The sequence below is a fragment of the Microcebus murinus genome, chromosome 20, assembly GCF_040939455.1.
Source record: "Microcebus murinus isolate Inina chromosome 20, M.murinus_Inina_mat1.0, whole genome shotgun sequence".
NCBI lineage: Eukaryota > Metazoa > Chordata > Mammalia > Primates > Cheirogaleidae > Microcebus > Microcebus murinus.
This window is the reverse complement of record NC_134123.1, coordinates 26,728,947-26,747,656: the sequence shown is the minus strand read 5'-3', so window position 1 is coordinate 26,747,656 and position 18,710 is coordinate 26,728,947. Positions and strand designations below refer to the sequence as shown.

General features: G+C 38.9%; 1 protein-coding gene across 1 annotated transcript in view; it reads left to right on the top strand.

The window, feature by feature from the left end:
- The window catches only part of ADAMTS18 (ADAM metallopeptidase with thrombospondin type 1 motif 18), a 124,888-nt gene that overhangs the window by 90,369 nt on the left and 15,809 nt on the right, over window positions 1-18,710 (top strand). Inside the window, exons 17-18 of the mRNA XM_020282703.2 lie at window positions 15,694-15,835; window positions 18,528-18,654. Of these exons, the coding sequence (XP_020138292.2) occupies window positions 15,694-15,835; window positions 18,528-18,654 (269 nt within the window). The remainder of the gene's footprint in view (window positions 1-15,693; window positions 15,836-18,527; window positions 18,655-18,710) is intronic.

Below are 18,710 nucleotides of genomic sequence, written 5' to 3'. Positions count from 1 at the left end.
GCCCATTGCATATAGCTAGGAAAAAGCAGAGCTGAACTGGAGTCCAAATATTTTTCATCCAGGAATATGATATTTATACTAAGTCCTGTCCACCTGGTCTTCTCTCCCCAAATAAAGGAAACATAAGATCAATGCAACTATTATTATCATTATTGTTACTAAGACTGTATACACTGAGTTTTCTCATGCTCAGGCATTCTATGATGAACTTCATGCGTTAGTTTCTCGAGTGCTCACGAGAACCTTTGAAGTAGATACTGTTATCTAATCCCCATTTTACAGATGAGAAAACTGAGCCCTAAAGAGACTGTGTTACATGAAAATGGCAGGACTGAGGTTTGGACTGAAGTCTCTCTGACTCATGTGCCCATAATGGTATCTCATACCACCCATACTGGAAAGGCTGAGCCACTTGTCACGATAAAGGTTTTTCTCAGTGTTAAATGGCTGTGGTCTCTCTGTAGGAGGTACATGAGCACGCAGGAGGGTGTGGAGAGTAATAGTGTGCAGTGGGGAAACATCTGCCTTCCAGATTTGAGTTCATAAAACAGAACACGTCTTTGTATCTTGCCCAATACAGACAAAGCTTTTCTGATGATTTTTTCCTTAATTTACTTTATTTCCCTATTTCTGTCTTGCATATATTAGTTAACTCACTTAAGACTATTTGCACTTACAGTGTTCTTGGTGCCAAGGGAAGGGACTAAGTGCTTGCTCTCACAGGAGTTACATCATGCTGTGTCCTCAATCATCACAGGGTATTTTGGGTCAGATATGTAATTAATGAAGCAATCTTCAGAGGAAGCTACTTTTTCTGTCTAAACTCAAGCGCTCAGTGTATTATCTTCCTCAGTCCCATGCACGGTGGAAGTAGAGAATTCTTTGAACAAATACCACGTGACAGTGATATTGGTAGTGACCTTTTGCAGCTTAAAACAGCTCATGGGAAAAGCAGCAGAAATGAGTTTCTCTTACCCCGCGTGTAGGAGTTTGGATTCCATGTGTGTTGTTATTTTGGGTGAATGTAGATGACATCTTGAAGTTAGATGGAGTCCTAGATTTGCTAGAACTTTAGAAAGCAGAAAAGTGAAAGTATCCATGTGTTCAGTTGTCACAGAGTTCTTCTGTACCACACACCCTGAGATTCACTTGTGCCCCCCATTGATGGTAAACTGGGTATGTGCTTGTGGATAAAACAGAAAAAAATCCCCCTGTTGTATGAACTTAATGTTGGAGGGTACATTATGGCATTATATGAATATGCAAATGGACACAAGAGTTTTCGATTATGGTAAGTTCTGTGGAAGAAAATAAGTGTAAGGAAAAAAAAAATAACAGGGGTGACTCTTTCTAGATTAGGCAGATGATGGATAATTCTCTGAGAATTGCCCTGTAAGGTGAAACTTGAAGGATGAAAAGAACCAGCCGGGTTAGGAGCAGAGGAAATTTAGGTAGTGGAAACATGAACTTAATGTTTTAGAAGAACTAAAAAATAAAGTTCAGTCTAACTGTCATGCAGTGAGAAAAGAAAGTATGGGGGTGTGAGAGGACTGTGGTATAGAAGAGACTCCCAGAAAACACTATGGACAGTGGTAAGGAGTTTGAATTTCATACAAAGAACATCAGAAGTTTAAGAAAGGGAATGTTTTAAAAATTCTCTGTGACCGCTATGCCAATAAACAAGGGACAAAGAGTGAATTGGAGGTGTAGGAAAATAATTATTCTAGGATTCCAGGTAAGGAGTGACAGAAGGTACAACAGAGACAGTGACTATGAAGGTAGAGGGAAGAGAATGTGTTTATAATATATTATGTATTGAGAATGGGAAGTTAGAAAAGTTACTAGAAGTAACTCGTACAAGAAGTGTACGAGGTATGGACCCTGAGGGAGAAGGAAGCATGAGTAAGAGGCGTGGGTTTCTTCCTTGAGCAGTTGGTGGATGATCTTACTGCTATAATTATATTGGGGGTGACTGGAAACAGGTTTACAGATGGGGACAAATGCCATGTTAGCCACCTGATATTTGAGATGTATCTTAGATATTTAAGAGTAGATATCAAGTAGGTAGTGGAGTATTGTGTATACAGTGCATCAAAAAGTCTTGGAATGAATATACATTATATACAGTATATATACATCAGTTCCTAAAAACACCTACTATAGCATGGTAATATAGTGTTTGTGAGTGGAGCACTTGGGTCCAAATTTTCTTTGAGAAGCTGCCTCTTGGGGGTAGCCAAATAATTGCCATATCAAAAACATGCCTTGTAAAGAAACTGCCGTGCCCTGGTTGACACCACTGATCAAGGCGAGCACATACCTGGCATGGAGAGGCATGCCCATGCCTGGACGTGGGACCCTTGCAGGTGTCGTGGGATTGTTGTATGCAGATGCACATCTCTCATCACCCTGGCCTTTCGTGGTTTTGCCCTGTACCTGCACAATCTACTATGTGAAAGTGGATATGCCCTTGTTCGTGGCAACAGGGATGGCATTCAGTCTGTTCTTCCTGCTGCTGTTCCAGCTGTATGTGTTTCCTTCCATATTTTGAGGTATTTAAAATCTGTGACTGAATCCCATCCGCAAGGGCTATGCAAATGCAGTTTAGAGCATGGGTTGCAACTATTCCCCTGATGAAATTTAAGACCCCTCTTTGGAAGCAACCAGAGAAACGTGGTAAATGTCAGTTTCACAGTTTCAAGACCATGCAGTCCATTCTTCAGATTTCAAAAGCATTGCATTTCTTTTGACGTCAAAGGACTATTTGTAGATGATAGATGCTTTTTTATTTTTTTAGGCCATAGTAATGCAAAATGAAGGGTCACCCTCCACAGTTATTGAGTAGCAATAGCCTTAAAGATTTACTAAAGAAAATAAGAAGACAAAAAAAAAAAATTAACCACACATAACTTTAGATTCTAAGATGTTCTACACATAGCATAGCTCAGAGTACAGACTCTTCACAAACTGTGTAACTTAGGCAAGTTTCTTAATCTGTGTGTCACTTAACGTCCACATTTGTAAAATGGGCAAACAATACTAGCTAACTACTGGGGCTATTATAAAGAAAATTGAAGATAAATTCAGTGTCTACAAAATACTTAGCACATAATATTTGTTACCATCATCATCATTATTTTACTTTCCGAGCATAAAATGAAACCTGAGGACATAGTTAGCAAACTAGTGACCACTGGCCCAATCCAGCTCCCAGACACATGTAATAGTTAAACAGATAAATCAATGCTTTAATATTAAGTGATTCCTTGTATAAGTATTGAGTTTTTAATTTCTTAAGAAAAAGGAATTTCTGGCCTCAGTAGATAGATGAGTTTGCAGCTATGTCCACAGACCTATTTTTACTATTGACCGTGAAGTTAACTTCCCATTATTTCCCAAACCCGAGATACTGGGTCCTGTCACTTCTGTCTGCTTGATGGAAAATTCCTCGAAGATCTCACAACACTTACTTGAGAGAGAGGCTGTCATTAGGAAATGTTTTTCCACCCTCTCAGCATTTTCATTTTAGAGGAAGAGCATAAGAATTCCAAATCCAATTGGACTAAGGCCAGCGTAGTTTGAAGCTCAACAACAAATCCAGCCCTTGAAATTACACTTTAATTAAACCTAAGGCATAGGAATTGAACTGTCTACGTAAAGACTTCTGGAGTTTTTATTTTCAGGTCATTTTCAAAAGATGTATATGTTTTCTCTATTTCTTTTCTATCAAGTATCTGAGCAGCATACTTCTTTTTTCTCTTGAGAGCTTTATTTAACTTGAAAGGTGTCAGTTTTAGAGCACATAGCTTCACTAGTTTTGCCAAGAGGCCTTTGATCCATCTCTAAGCAGATTGTTACACAAACCAAGTCCTGAAGCTGAAAGAAAACCTGAACAGGGAAGTGGAGCTGTTTGACTCTCACAGCCTCCCGTCAGAACAAACTGCAGATCTCTACTGATGAAAAATACGTTTTTTACCACTTCGTGGCAAGCAACCGTTTTTTTTTTTGTTGTTGTTTCTCCAATTTTATTCATAAACAGAAGACTCTCACAGTAGGCGTTCAGAATTCTGTTTGTAATTTAAGCTCTGCGTTAAACGCATATTATCTGTAGGAAAACGACAATAAGGAATGAGACAAGAAGTGGTGGAAAGTGCCAAACTGAATGAGGGGGGGTTCCTTCTTTCATCTTTAGACCCTGAAGTCTCCCACTGTTATCTGTGTTGATCACATTAACCAGACAATTGACATGTTTTCACCGAACATGAGACCAGGTTCAAGCTGAGCTTTTTATTTGTGTTTGGTTTAATCTAAGTACAGCTCCATCTATCATTCATGTATATTATTTAGCCTTGACCAAAACTAAACCTTTGGATTGTTCCCCAGATACAAGATTTTTCCTGATATTTATTAATACAAGTTATTTTTGAGGAATGGAAGGATGGCGTCTGATGGATTAAGTTCTCTAAAACTCCATTCCAAGTTGGTCTGGTTCATCAATCTATCTCTTATGAATATAGACAGTTCACTTAACAACAACAATAACAACCAGAAAAATTAAGATGTTAGGGGAAATATTGAGGAGATCTAAATAAAATCATAAAAACATAGTCTTTCCCAGGTTCAATTGGATATATACATATATATATTTTTAATTTTTTTACTACATTAATATCTCTAGTAATGTAAAATTGTAGTTTCACCATGGTGGAATAAGGTCCCATTTGCTTGTCCATTGTTTTCCAACTTTACTTTGTGTACTCATTCTACCTCTAGATTCAATGAAAGCTTAAATTAATGTCCTAGGAATTCAACTTGTCTGAAAACAATCTAGTTAGAAACTATCTGAACACAATCTAGATAGACACTTGTATGATTAATTGGACATGGCTTGCTTATATTTTGTATAAGGGAGTTTGGGTTTCATTGAAAAGTTGCAAATATGTTCAGAACTTAAAAAAAAAAATCCAAACTCAGTAACTTAGTATTATGTCTATTTTATCTTTTAAAAGAATTTGGGATAATGCCTTTAATATTTAAATTATACTTTATTGTTCTCTGGAGGCCATCATCAAATTGCTGGTCAGTTTTTAACACATGCTTATTATATCTCTCCAAAATTGATGGAACACAGTTATTTTAAAAACTTAAAATTACAATCAGTAATAAATTATATTTTTCCAAAACTGGACTGTATATGGGTAACCAGTGATCAATGGCTGTATTCTTTAAAGGAAGTTAAATAAAGTTCATATGTCTTTCCATACAACAACTATGAATTGAACCAAAATGAATACTATGGGAGCCAAAAATATGTTCACTCCAATATAAAAATGTTGAATATGTTTTACAATCCTGTGGGACGCTAAAATCAGAGTGTGGGAACCTACCAAAATGAAAAATGATGTTTCATCCATATAAAGTATATGCATGAAAGCACTTTCTCTTATAGCTGCTTAAAATTACTGCCTATCCACTAAGTTCTCATTGTAGTATGAAATTCAGAAGAAGCATATGTTTGCCAAAACACATAAGGATAGTACTATGAGAATAACATCCCTCTTTATTTCTGTTTCATATATATTTATATCATAACCTAATTCCAATTTTCAACCTCCTTGGTATGTATTGATACAGGCAATTGATACAGGCAATTATCATCAAAACAGTTTTCTTCTATTCATTTCCTCTCAATACCTGATAAAAAAGGTAAACATCCATTGGGTACCCCATTCAATGCCCAGCCCTGTTGCTAGACATTGGAGATGCACAAATAGCTAACACACAAATCATGTCACCAACTATGTATGGCCTCAGGTCTTTAAAGAGTATAAAGAACAAGTTTTGGTACATGGATTCTATTCTTCTAGAAGCAACATGGGTTAGACAAAGAACATCCCATTAATTGTGATGTAGATTGCTCAGCTACTAACTATATGACTTTGGATGGATCGCTTAAATGATTTGGGTCCAAATTTCCTCATTTCAGAAAGGATTTGCCCAGTCTAAACTAATGCCTTCTACTGTATAGCATAGCACTGTCCTGAAGTGCTCTTCTTGCACCTAGAACCCCGTATTATCAGACAATGACTTATCTTGTGGCTTGCAGAACTGGCATAGTATCTGGAACATCATAGAACGCGCACACACACAAAATGCATTGAGTGCATGACATAAAATTTATTCATTCGTTTAAAAAGTGCGAATTTTTTATTTTTCAAATAAAAAATCTTACCTGGAGGCCAAAAAAATAAATGAAAGGAGAGCTATTCTCACCGAAGTCAGAAATGAAGGGAAGGGAGGCCAGCCTCTCCTTACCCCATTTCTGCCCTTAAAGACCTCTTTCTTGAGATCCCTAGGCTTCTGTAGTACACACTTAAAAAAAACACTGTATTTTATCATATCTTAAGACTGGTCTTAGAACCATACAGTTTAAAGTTAAGTGCAGTGAATAGCATTTAAAATAATGAAATCTAATCTCCTAAAATGCATTTGAGGAATCAATATGCTTCCTAAAATGCTTGATTTCCCAAAGGGAATGATTTGCACATAGGAAGTTGCTCTGACCAGTTAGTTCAAACGAGACTTGCCTCCATCTGGGAGAGGAACAATTTGTCCTTTCAGGGCCGTGGGCTTTAACAGATCCTTCCACTTACTTCTCTAGTGTTTTCTAGCACGAGGCAGGGTAATGCAATCCTGAGAATAATTGACTGCTGTCAGTTAACCCCAAGAAATAAGTGCATGGCCTGACACCAAATAAAAGTACTTTCTGCTTCTGGTTATTTTTATACGTCAAAACTTTATAGAATGTCTTCATGGGAAGCTCAAAGTTTAAATGGAAAACAGACCTTCACTTACATCACTAAATCACGCGCCTGTCCAATTTTAAAATGCATTCTGTATTACAGACATCCATTCTCCTTGGATCCTTGGCTCTAGGTGGTTTCAGCATTTGTAACAGGTGCATGTCAGTTTAAACAGTGCTGGCCCCATTGATTTCCTCGGTGGCCAAGGGAAATACCTAAGGGTAATCAAGGATTTGTATGATTGTCTAAGGTCTTAAATTTTTTAGGCATTATTTAAGTCCATCAGTCAAGTTTTTATCTTGAAAGACATACGTGCACACATACACATATAAATGAGTTGGAGGAAAGGAGCTAATTTTTATAACCAAGTATTATATTTCTGTATTTCCCAGGGGGAAAAAAATAGTCATGTACTTACACACTACAGCACAGAAAGAAATACATATTGATTTGGCAATCGTATGCTTTCTGAGTTCACTACAGATACACTTGATATAAAACTAGATAATTTCCATATATTGCAACTTATTCCCCGTAAGTCTGACATAAAGACTGAGGAATCTCTCATTGAACTAGTGTATATGTTAGTGCTCTGAAAGATTTAAAGGTTAGCATATATTTTAGCAGTGTTTAGGAGATTATCAGTCACTGAATTATGTTTATTTTATTGGGGCTGAGAACACCAAGAAAAACTAAATCTATGTTAATTCTCCACCCCCAAATAGCTAAATTTAACGTGTGTGTTTGTGTGCGCGCTGCGTGTTTTCTAAGGAATTACATTCTGAAGAGGTAGAAATGTGAGATCTGAGGGTAACACTTAAAAATGCACATCTGACTTTGTTGAAAAACAGTCATTTCATCAGAAGTAAACATATATGCCGGCCTTTTTGAGTATGGCCCAAACTTAAATGTTTTTCCATTTTGAGATTTCAATGTAGGTAGCTTAAGGTTACTCACTTTGTTCTTTGTTTAAACAATGTCAAAAAGGCCTGTTTAATATACAATTTTAGGAGGCCTTGGCAATGAAGATGAAAACACATACACGATTTTTTTTCGTGATTAGTTAAGGTATCCAATTAGATATGACACGTTCTTTAGAAGTCATTATAGATGAGCTTTCTTGCTAGTTCATTCTCTTTCTCTGTCTCTCTCTCTCTCTCTCTCTCTCTCACACACACACACACACATACACACACACACCCAAATGAATGTTCTCTATCAAACTGTCATGCAGTTGGACTAGAGGTGAGGAAATTCATCTTGAGTGTTTCATTATAAAGTAACTTCATCCCTGTCTGATAAACAGAGTGATTCAGGATGACATGATAATACAGGTTGCTAGTCTATGACTGAAATATGATCACCTGTGTTTTTAACAGCATTCTTTTATGTAAAAAAAAAAAAGTGTTCAAAAAAAATAAAAAGGAAGCTCTCCTTTATTTTAGGATTTTTTTTTTCCTTACATTAAGCAGCTGAAGGGGGTGTTTAACTCTTTGAACGCCTGTTCCTATTTCCTAGGGGGCCAAGGGAGAATCTCAAGCCTGAAAAATACAGCAGCCTTTGTAGTGACAGGGAGTGAGAAATAGGTTAACCACAGGCTTGTTTCAAGGCAGGAAAAGACCTCTAAAGAAAATTACTATAATAAACAGCTTCCTCTACTCTTTGGCCAAAGGAGATGATAGGATGGAGGTGGGGGGACCAGGTGGATGGGCACATTGATCAATGAGATGACAGTGTGAGCACCACAAATGAAGGATCGCTCCATCCTCGTGACCCTGCCTGCTGAATTGTCCCCGAGGTAAAGGGGCTGAAATGAGTGCCTCCAGATAAAATCGGTAGAAGGGAAAGGACATCAGCCAAGTAGCATGGACCGACCGAGTGAAGACGACGCAAAACACAAAGGAGGCAAAGAGGTAATGGAGAGTTAATTCAGAGCAGATGACAGAAAATGTAGACTTGAGAAGATGATTCAGAGGTGCTTTTGCGACAGCACATCGTTTGTCTAGAGATTGCCCTTTGCTATTTGAAGTAGGGGGCCTCCGGTTAATTCATGGCAAATACTTTTGTGACGGGTTAGAGAACACTATTTATTTCTCTTCCCTAAACGCTGAGGAATGTCAAAGAGTTGAATTAGAACTGTAGTTGGAGGTTCAAGGTGTCAGCCCACACCTTTGAAGCTGCCTAACTGATGTGTTTGCAAATCCCCCATTGAAGCTGCCTAACTGATGTGTTTGCAAATCCCCCATCCAGGTCTTTGTGTCACTGTCTTTTGTCAAATCCCACTCACTTGGACATAGTAGCATTCGGGATACCTCGTTGTGTTCTTCAGGCTTTGAAGCAAACAAGAAGGCAAAATAAGTAATAAAAAGTGGCTGATTTTTAAATACCACAAGGGTTTCCATAAACCACACGATCTTACGAAAACATGAAAATCTATAAATACAAAACTCTTTCTTCCATGAGATATAGAATGTATGGTGCAATTTGAGATTTATTAAGAAAGGGCCAATCAATAAAGTCTGTTGTATTTCATTTGCTAAAATAGTGATTATATATTTAAATAAATGCAGAGGCAAAATGGATAGAAGGGATTAAGAATAATGTATGGCTTAAATCAGGTATTAGCATGCTCAAGAAGTAAAATTTTTAGGTCTGAGACCAGTGTTACCAAGTAAATGTTCTAGCATGCTATTGAATTATACTGATAAAATGTTTCTAACAGTTCATATAGCTTTTAAAAGCTTAAACTAGAATTTTGGACGTGGTGTTTTGGGACTTGAGAAGCAATGTCGTGAGAGTGAAGATATCAGATTTTAGAGTTGGATGATACCAGAGACTTGAGTGCCAGTGCTGCCACTTAGGAGCTATGTGACCTTGGGTATTGTTTTATCTACAGTACTGAAATATTAATAGTGCCTTCCTCATAGTATTGTTATCAGTTTTAAATGAGATAATGCATGTTGTACAATGCTTTGTACAGTCACATGATTTGCCTGGCATTTAATAGACGTTGCTATTATTATTTTTAAAGCAATCTTACTGAGGACAAGAATCAAGTTTCCTAGCACGCATTGAATAAAAAGCCAATCTTGGCCGGGCGCAGTGGCTCACGCCTATAAACCTAGCACTCTGGGAGGCCGAGGCGGGTGCATTGCTCGAGGTCAGGAGTTCAAAACCATCCTGAGCAAGAGCAAGACCCCTATCTCTACTATAAATAGAAAGAAATTAATTGGCCAACTAATATATATAGAAAAAATTAGCCAGGCCTGGTGGCGCATGCCTGTAGTCCCAGCTACACAGGAGGCTGAGGCAGTAGGATCGCTTGAACCCAGGAGTTTGAGGTTGCTGTGAGCTAGGCTGACGCCACGGCACTCACTCTAGCCTGGGCAACAGAGTGAGACTCTGTGTCAAAAAAAAAAAAAAAAAAGCCAATCTTTAAAAGTCTATCCACAACTCTTCATGGAAAAGGTAGGACCATATCTTGAAAAAAAATTTAAAAAGGTCTTGAACAATGAAACAAATACAAAGTTGGTTGAGGGATTTTTAAAAATAGTTTGAACATTAAAAGTTAAGAGTGGGAGCAAAAGGAAGAAAGTGAGCTGCTCAAGGTTACTCAACGTGCGTTTTGTTTTAACTTTGTGTACCCCCAGCCAGAAACCAGCTCCCCCTCCATCAGGGAGCAGTTGGTAGGTTCCAGCTCCTGTCTGTGGTTTCCCAACTTAAGAAGCTGTAAATTTTATAGCTCTGCACCCTGTGGTCAAAGCTGCTGAGTGTTGTGTCTGCAGTCAGGTGGTTCGTGTGTTCAAGGTAGACATTAAACAGTTCTTCTGAGGACCTGGAAGCATTTAAGGAGTTTGCCTGCCAGCTGTAAATTAGAGACTCAATGCCAGTTGGCTGGAAATGTCTCTGGACTAAATCCAGTTGAGTAGACTGAATCGCTGGGCGCTCTTTCCAAATTTGTGCATTTAACAGCTTGGCTGTACGCTCTGACGTGCAGCGTGGGGTGCGTCAGTGATGGCATTATTGTGGTGCTGTGCCATCACGGGAGCGATGTGGCACTCCTGTGACCCGGAGGGTGTTTGTGTCCTCCATTGGTGCTGAGAAAAGCAATTGACTACCCTTGACAAGGTCACTGAAAATGTTTTAAGATAAATGTGAACGGTGGAAATTATCATTTTCAAGTTACGTAGTGTGCAAGATGTATGTGCTGGCCGGCATTTATAGAGGAAGGGCATTCCTACAGGAAGTTAGAATCCTAGCTGTGGAGTTCTACATGCAACTGTCCAAGGTTTCCTGGTTCCCCTCTTCATTGGGAGAGGCTATCTGTGGGTGAGACGAAGGTACGTACTTACATAGTAATATAAACAAGGCCACCAAATTGAAGGCTATAGTCTTCATCCATGAAGAGAGGAGAGAGTCATTGTTAGACCTCACAAGGTCATCTAGAATTTGAAAATTCTTAAATTATGTCTTAACACTGATCCAGGTGAGAAAACCTGGACCTTAGTTGTGGCAAGGCTGGCTTCCTAGGCACAGGACTTGAAAAATAATGGGAGACCTTGTTTTCCGATGGGCCCTATGTTCGATTTAGTGCTCTGGTGTCACCATCTTGAAAATCTTAATCTTCTTTTTAAACAAGGGGCCTTGCATTTTTATGTTACATCGAGCTTTACAGATTATGCAACGGTTATTGGGGGTGGAATTAATTTAATAAAATTCAGTTCTTTTTGAGAACAGAGGTAAAAAAGAAGCCTCCAGAGATTTTATCACCCAGGTGGACAGTCTGTCTCCAGAGGATTAGGTGTTTGCAGCCATCAGACAGTAAGAGATGAGATATCTGCTGTGTATTCTCTGTGGCCACTGTGGTTCTCAATACAGGATGCGTACAGTTCTCAAAACAGGGTAGAGAATATATTAGTCATCATCAAAAAGCAAATAATATAATGGGCACATACTCATCTTTTATATATTTAGTCTCGGTGCCTATTTGTTTAAGTTTGTACTTCCTTTAAGAGGCCTTTATGAGCTGATGTTAAAATAAATTCTTATGTCAGCTTTCTGCTGGTTTGTACAAATACTGTCTTTCAGGCTCCGTGATTACACATACAGCTCTGCATGTGAATTTATAGCTGCATTGACATTGAGGACAAGCCACGAGTCATGTATTTTGTAAAGTCGAGAGGCTTTTACTCACTTATACATTCACTGAATTCATTAATATGTTCAACAAATAAAATATAAACAATGTGCTCTACATGCTACTGGCTATAAAACCGCAAGAGTAACAAACACGCACAACCAGCTACTGTGTATTTTACGAGTTAGTCATTTAAAGCTGCATGTTTCTGTGAACGTTTGCAGTAAATTGTGCAAGTTATTTCTCTTCTTGCTTTGGTCAGTTACATACATTTCTCATGGCCTCGATAATATGAAATGGATTATTTCCCTTACTGCCGTTAAGTATTCTGATCAGTGCTATTATTCTTAGTTTTAGCCAAGGAATTTTACTTTGCCTAAGGATTGTTTTGTATTTTCATTTCAGTTATAAGGAAAGGGAAGTGGGAAACACAATGGTGTGGCCCTTTTTGGAGGTGAGAGGCAGAGAAGGGAGCAGAAATCCTCAAAGAACCTAAGTTCTTTTTTATTGCTTTGTGGCTGAGAGCATCACCAAGATATGTTAGTAATTAAATGATAGCTACAAAACTTCTTTAGGTGGTCGTGTAATTTCTTCCCTCTTCCCCCCCCCCTCAGTATCACAGAAGCATTTGCATTTGGTTTCTCTTTGTGTTCTATGGCACTTGCTTTTACCCTTAGTAACTGTCACTGTATTGTTTCTACATGTGGATGTGTCTCATCTTCTCCGCTGGAGGATGTCACTTCTCTTCCCTAGAGTGTTTTCCTTAGTGCCTTGTTGATGGACCTCACAAGAGAGATGATGGTGGCTTAGATCAGGGGAGCAGCAGCAACAATAAAAAGGTCGTAAGGTATGGGAGATATTGCAAGCAAAGATACCGCCATTTCCTGGTTGAGTAAATGTGAGTGTGAGAGAAAGAGAGTCATCCAGCATGGCTCTAAGTCTTTATTTTGACTTGAACAATTGGAAGGATTGGTCCCCATCAGATGGGGAAGGCTGAAGGAGGAGCGTCCTTTTGGGGACAGCAAAGAAAATGACAAGTTCTCGTCGTATTGGTAGCATTGATTATTTTTTTATGTTTGGCTTGAGTGGAGATCTGGGGGAACCTTGACATCCTGGTGGTTTTTGTTTAATAGTGATGACGCTTTTATCGCCGTAGTCTTTTTCTTAAACACATTTTTGTTTTGTAAATGCATCCTGCTGTTCACAGAAACATTTGCAAATGTTTTGCAGTGAAACCACACGCCACGTATGGTTTAGGCTCTAGACAGGCTCATCCTGGGCCCACAGTGCGCATGTGTGGAATGTGCACCGCACTCTCCCACGGCCCTCCAATGGTCTGAGGGACAGTGAACTGGCACCTGGTTTAAAAAGTTTGAGGACTCCTGCCCTAGAATCGGTCTAAAATGTGAAAGGAGAAAATATGTCAAATGCCTATTAAAAATTTGTTAACCTACTCTTCAATCACCAGAACATAAGTCTGGAAGCTCAAAAGGCAAGATTTAACATTCTTTTATGTGTTCTTTGCATTTTCTCTGGGGATCCGTTCCCCTATGGCAGGAGAAATTAGGAGTTCATTTGAATGGGGTGGTGCTGGAAAGTGGGGATACTTAAGTGAGGTCTTGTCTTTATAGCAACTTACACCGAAATTTGTCTGAGTTGCATATATGTGTGATGCAACCCTTCTGTGTTGTAATACCATCCCTGTGGGCCTCAGCTCACCATAATGCCTATGCATTGTACCCATATTATATTGTCACACATGTAAATATGGTACATTGAAATTATCTTCCATATAAGCTCTCTGTATTTTTGTTGCATGTAAAACTGGCAATCCAAAAGTGTTACATTTAAGATAGTGCTTTAATTGAAGAAGTTGAGTTCAACTGTCAACCAACCTCAAGATTATCTTCTGATCATCTTCTGTAAAACTCCTCTCACAATTCTAGTTTCATCGTGAATAAAAACTCTGCTTATTTACTTACTAGCGCCTCTTACGTACATAATGTAAAAACATCGGAAACATTGCAGAAATGCCAAATAAGCACAAAATGTATTAAAAAATGTATGAAATGTTAACTTGAATGCATGATCCCAAGAACAGATGTATGACTTAGCTGGAAAAAATTAGGGAAAGCAGAAACTTAGAAATGATCCTCAACACTAAAAGACTCCTAGGACTTTGATTTTGAATATGTATTATTTATTGATGGCTAATGAGAATTTGGCGTTTTTCCCTTTGAGTGGTTTTACCTGTTGTGTTTTGCATTGGTTGTATTTTGGATGGCGGTGGCTGGAACACAGAACCTCTGTTAACGTCTATTAACATCTTGGTCGTCCCTGGAAGGCACCGAGATTTGTTTTGTTGCACTGCAAAGTGATGCCCCCATACCATGGAAGCTTTAGAGTTAGCCATAATATTCTTAGAGACGTTTAAGCTAATAGCAAAGTGGAAATCATACCGTAGCATCCCAAAGAGTGGTCTGGTATAACGGAGGTCCTTGAACAGCTTCCACCCACCCAACTGTAATTGAGGTGGGATCCCACCAGACGGAGATAGTGCCAGGGGTTCTTATTTTTAACTGGCAATCGGCTTGGCCTCTTAGGCATGAATGCCCAGTTCTGGTGGTACAGAATTTTCCACAAGACTGATGGGGTGGGAGAGAACTAGCTATTTATATTCATGCTTTGAGCTTGAAAGAAAAAAAAAAAAGCAGAGGGAGTAGTAAAGAAGGCATCAAGAAAGGAGGCTAAAGTAATATGCTTCTTGCATCAAAAACAAGGTGATATATTGCATTGTTCGGGCACAGTTTTCTTAGAAGCCTTATTTAATCCCTAGTCACTTCTGTGATTTTGCACAAGGTCTATCTCCTCAACTTTTCTTTTTGAATGAAAAAATAGACAACTACATTATATATTTATTAGAGGAATGTTTTAAAGCAATCAATGCATTAAAAATTCCCAGCAGAGTGCCTGGCACCTGGGAAGTGCCTAATAAACAACTGCTCTTCTTTTAGAGTCAGACTTCATAGGATAAGATTTATCCTGAGTCCTTGCCTTTCTTGAGGCTGAATCCATTCCAATACATACATTATCTATCCCTGATTCGGATCATATTTCATTTACCTGCTCATTCTAGGACACAATTAACAGACACGTTCTCTTTGGGCAAATCCTCTTTGGAACTTTTATTGGAAACCCTTTTGGATTCTAAAGTTGACAACAGGCAACTCTAAGCGGGGTATTGTGTGGTTTCTGGAGTGTCTTTCATGTTCCCTGTTACCCAGGAGAGAGCTAGTGAATTGTGACCCAGGATAGATCATAAAAATGTATATATGTAGATTGATTGTCAGCTGTTCTCGTGGGGCACTGCTGTGTACGTACCCTGCTAGGTTTTCAAGTTTACATCAGGGTTGAGACCTAAAAATGTAACCTTTCTTCCTTCATTAGTACACACACACACACACACACACACACATGTATGTGTTGTAGGCTTATGGCAAACGTCAAATTATGTTTTGCTCCTTAGCATCTATGCATGTATCTAAATGACACTTTTGCTAATATGAGGGTACATATTTTAAAGTGTCATGGGAAAACTTTAAATGAACATATAACATATTTGGAAACAATGAAGTAGACCAACTGTAAGGTCCAAATGTCATGCAGGTGTCTTTAAAATGTTCAGCAAGATTTCTGGAATTCCAGGGTCCCACCTGTATCCTGATCTCTTGATTTTTGTCTCATACTGTCCAGATTCTGCTGCAAGGCAAAAATCCGGGAATAGCTTGGAAGTATGCACTCCCCAAGGTCATGAATGGAACTCAACCAGCCACGAAAAGGCACTCCCACGCCTGGAGTACGGTGCAGTCGGATTGCTCGGTGTCTTGCGGTGGAGGTAATTGGTTTCCCGATTCCAAGTTTTTCTAGTCTGTCTCTTCTTAAAGCAGGTTCTTTCACTTCGGGCCTCTTTAACGTTGTATGGTTTAAACGAGTCACCCAAGAAATGTCTTTTATGAGAACAGTCACCATAAAAAGCAAGTATTGTTGCACTATTTCAGGATTTTTCTATGTAGAAAGGAACCAATTTTCACAAAGGTGAAACCAAGCAAGGCTCAAAAGTTACACCTTTGAGACTTACAAGAAAAACATATAAAATGTTTATGTATTTATAGATATGAGCATGTATATTTTTAAATGTTCGGCTTATAACTTAGTTTCCCCCAATCCTGACTTTTCTGTTGTTACAAACCTCTCCCTCCTGGGACTTACAGAAGGTAAGGTCAAAACAAGTGAGAAGTCATCCAGCGCCAGCTGAAGACTGCTGTTTGAAGTGTAAATGTCCCCTCAGGCATGAGGTTAGCAAAGTTTGTCTCAGAGAAATAGGTTCCATCTCAGAATTAGCCCTGGCAAGAAAGAAACAACAGCAAACATCCACTCAGCAAGTAGAAGAATGGCATTTTATTTAGATGTCAAAAATGCCACATAGTTTGGGGGTAAGTCAATTGTTCTCACAGTTGCCCCTTTGGGAGGAAGAATAAAAGCCCATAAATAGGTTCATGAAACCAAAGCAGGAAGGTTGGTGACTCATTCCCTATTATTCCAAGCACCCAGTGACAGTGGCTTTTCCTGCGGGATCCATCCCACTAAGCAAAATAAGGCCTCTTGGAATCCAGGATGGAGCAAAGATACAGAAAATGGAGAAATTCTTATGCCTTGGAAGGCCTGTCTTTGGTGTGCATGCTAATTAACAAAAATATGAAGAAATAGTTTTTAAATATATATGTAAAAATTAAAAGGTGTAATACATTTTTACTAATAAATGTTTTAAAGACCCTATGCTATAAGGAAGAAAAATAATATCCCACAATTTTTAAATCAGCAATAGCCAATGTTAATACTTTGGTCTGTGTCACTTTGTTGTTTTCCCTGTGAATATCCATAAATGTGTTTAACAGACAGACACAAACCACAGTGTCATTTTTTTCTTTACTGAATGGAAATAATGGTATAGACATATCTTTGCACTCTGCCTGGTTTCACTTACTCTTAGATTGTGAGCAGGTTTTCATATAGCATGCATGCTTTGAGAACATTTCCATTGGTTCCTGGTATTCCAAGCAGAGTGAAGTGCCTTGAGGAGGAGAGAAATTTGATTCATCTTCCATTCACAAGGAATAAATCCAACCAAGAGGAGGATGCAGAAGTGTGTTGTACAATTTCCCACCTTGCCTTGACTTAGCAGCCCCTTGACGTGATATGCAGACCATGTTTACGTCCTAAGCATAAGAGAAGAAGAGTCCAAATAAATAAATCCTATTGAAGTTAACAATTAAATTTTGGAAATTTCAATGTGGTTTTCCTGAGGGCCTCTGGAAAGCAAATCTGCTTCAACCCCAGGAGCTGGACTGAGTGCTAATCATTGTAGCAGTGTTAGGGACCGGCTTCCTGCACCCCGCCAGGCAGACGAACAAAGACACCAAGGATGCAATCACTCAAGAGGAGCTTTATTTTCTGGCTAGCCAGGGTCCAGGCCCTAGAGTGCCAGCGCAGTGGCCGCTCTTACAGGCAAGGACCCTGACCAAAGGTGGGGCTCCCCTTTTATCCCCCCTCCCTCTTGAACACCCGCGCTGTACAAGTTGTTTGTGCGTGTTAGTCTTTAAAATGATTGGTGGACTGGTAGCCCGCCAGCGGCTAAGGGGGCTTTCTCCCTTATCTGGCACCATACCTATGCGTCCAGCTGCAAGCAAGCGATTCTCAGAAGCAGAAATATGCGTTTAGCCGATAGCTCTACCTTTGGGCCCCAAGCTAGCAGTTTCCAGGAGCCGATTACTCCTCCCCTGGGCCCATTTTCTGTTATCCGGGCTCGCAGAAGTGAGCCAGCAGCTTTGGGGTGCAATCAGGCCCTTACAGCAGGAGTAACTTTTTAAGAAAAAAAAGTACCACGTAAATAAGAACAAACACAATTCATAGGACAGGCAGCATTCCTATTTGGGGAGCTGCAAATACAATTATTCCAAAAGAACTTACGCCTCTGTCAGGAAGTCCTGAATTGAATTTTGAAATCAAACAAAAGAGTCCTGGCAGATAGGTATGAATACATATTCAATGAGGTCAACATTTTGCTTTTTATGAGCATCGTACTCTTATGGAAGTAAAGATGCTTCGTGGCAAAACAGAATCTTAGGGTTCCTCTACGTAATTCACTAGTGGTTTTTCTTTGAAGAATGTTAGCCATTTGATGTGTGTAAATGATTCAGAGCTTGATGGGATGTTTTCTGTTATAGTCAGTCTGTTTCCAAAAGGTTGTATTTATCATTTTATGGTTCTAGAATCCACATCAGTTTTGAAAACCAACAATCTATTAATACACGTTAAAAGTATTAAAATACGAACTCTAGTATCTTGGGGTGGGAAATGGAATTCAAATTAGTTAAAGATTTTATCAAAAAGAGATGTTTTCACAAAATCTTTGGATTCCATTTCTTAAATAAGATATCACAGCGCTGATAAAACAGAAGCTAAACTTGGAAACCAAGTTGAAATAGCTATCTGTAGTTTTTACTTTGTAACTTCTCATGTCTCACTAGGTTACATAAGTGTAAAGGCCATTTGCTTACGAGATCAAAATACTCAAGTCAACTCCTCGTTCTGCAATGCAAGAACCAAGCCAGCAACTGAACCCAAAATATGCAACGCTTTCTCCTGCCCGGCCTAGTAAGTCATCTGGAAATGACTTTGTGTTTATGTCCGTACTTGCATGCCTTTATTGT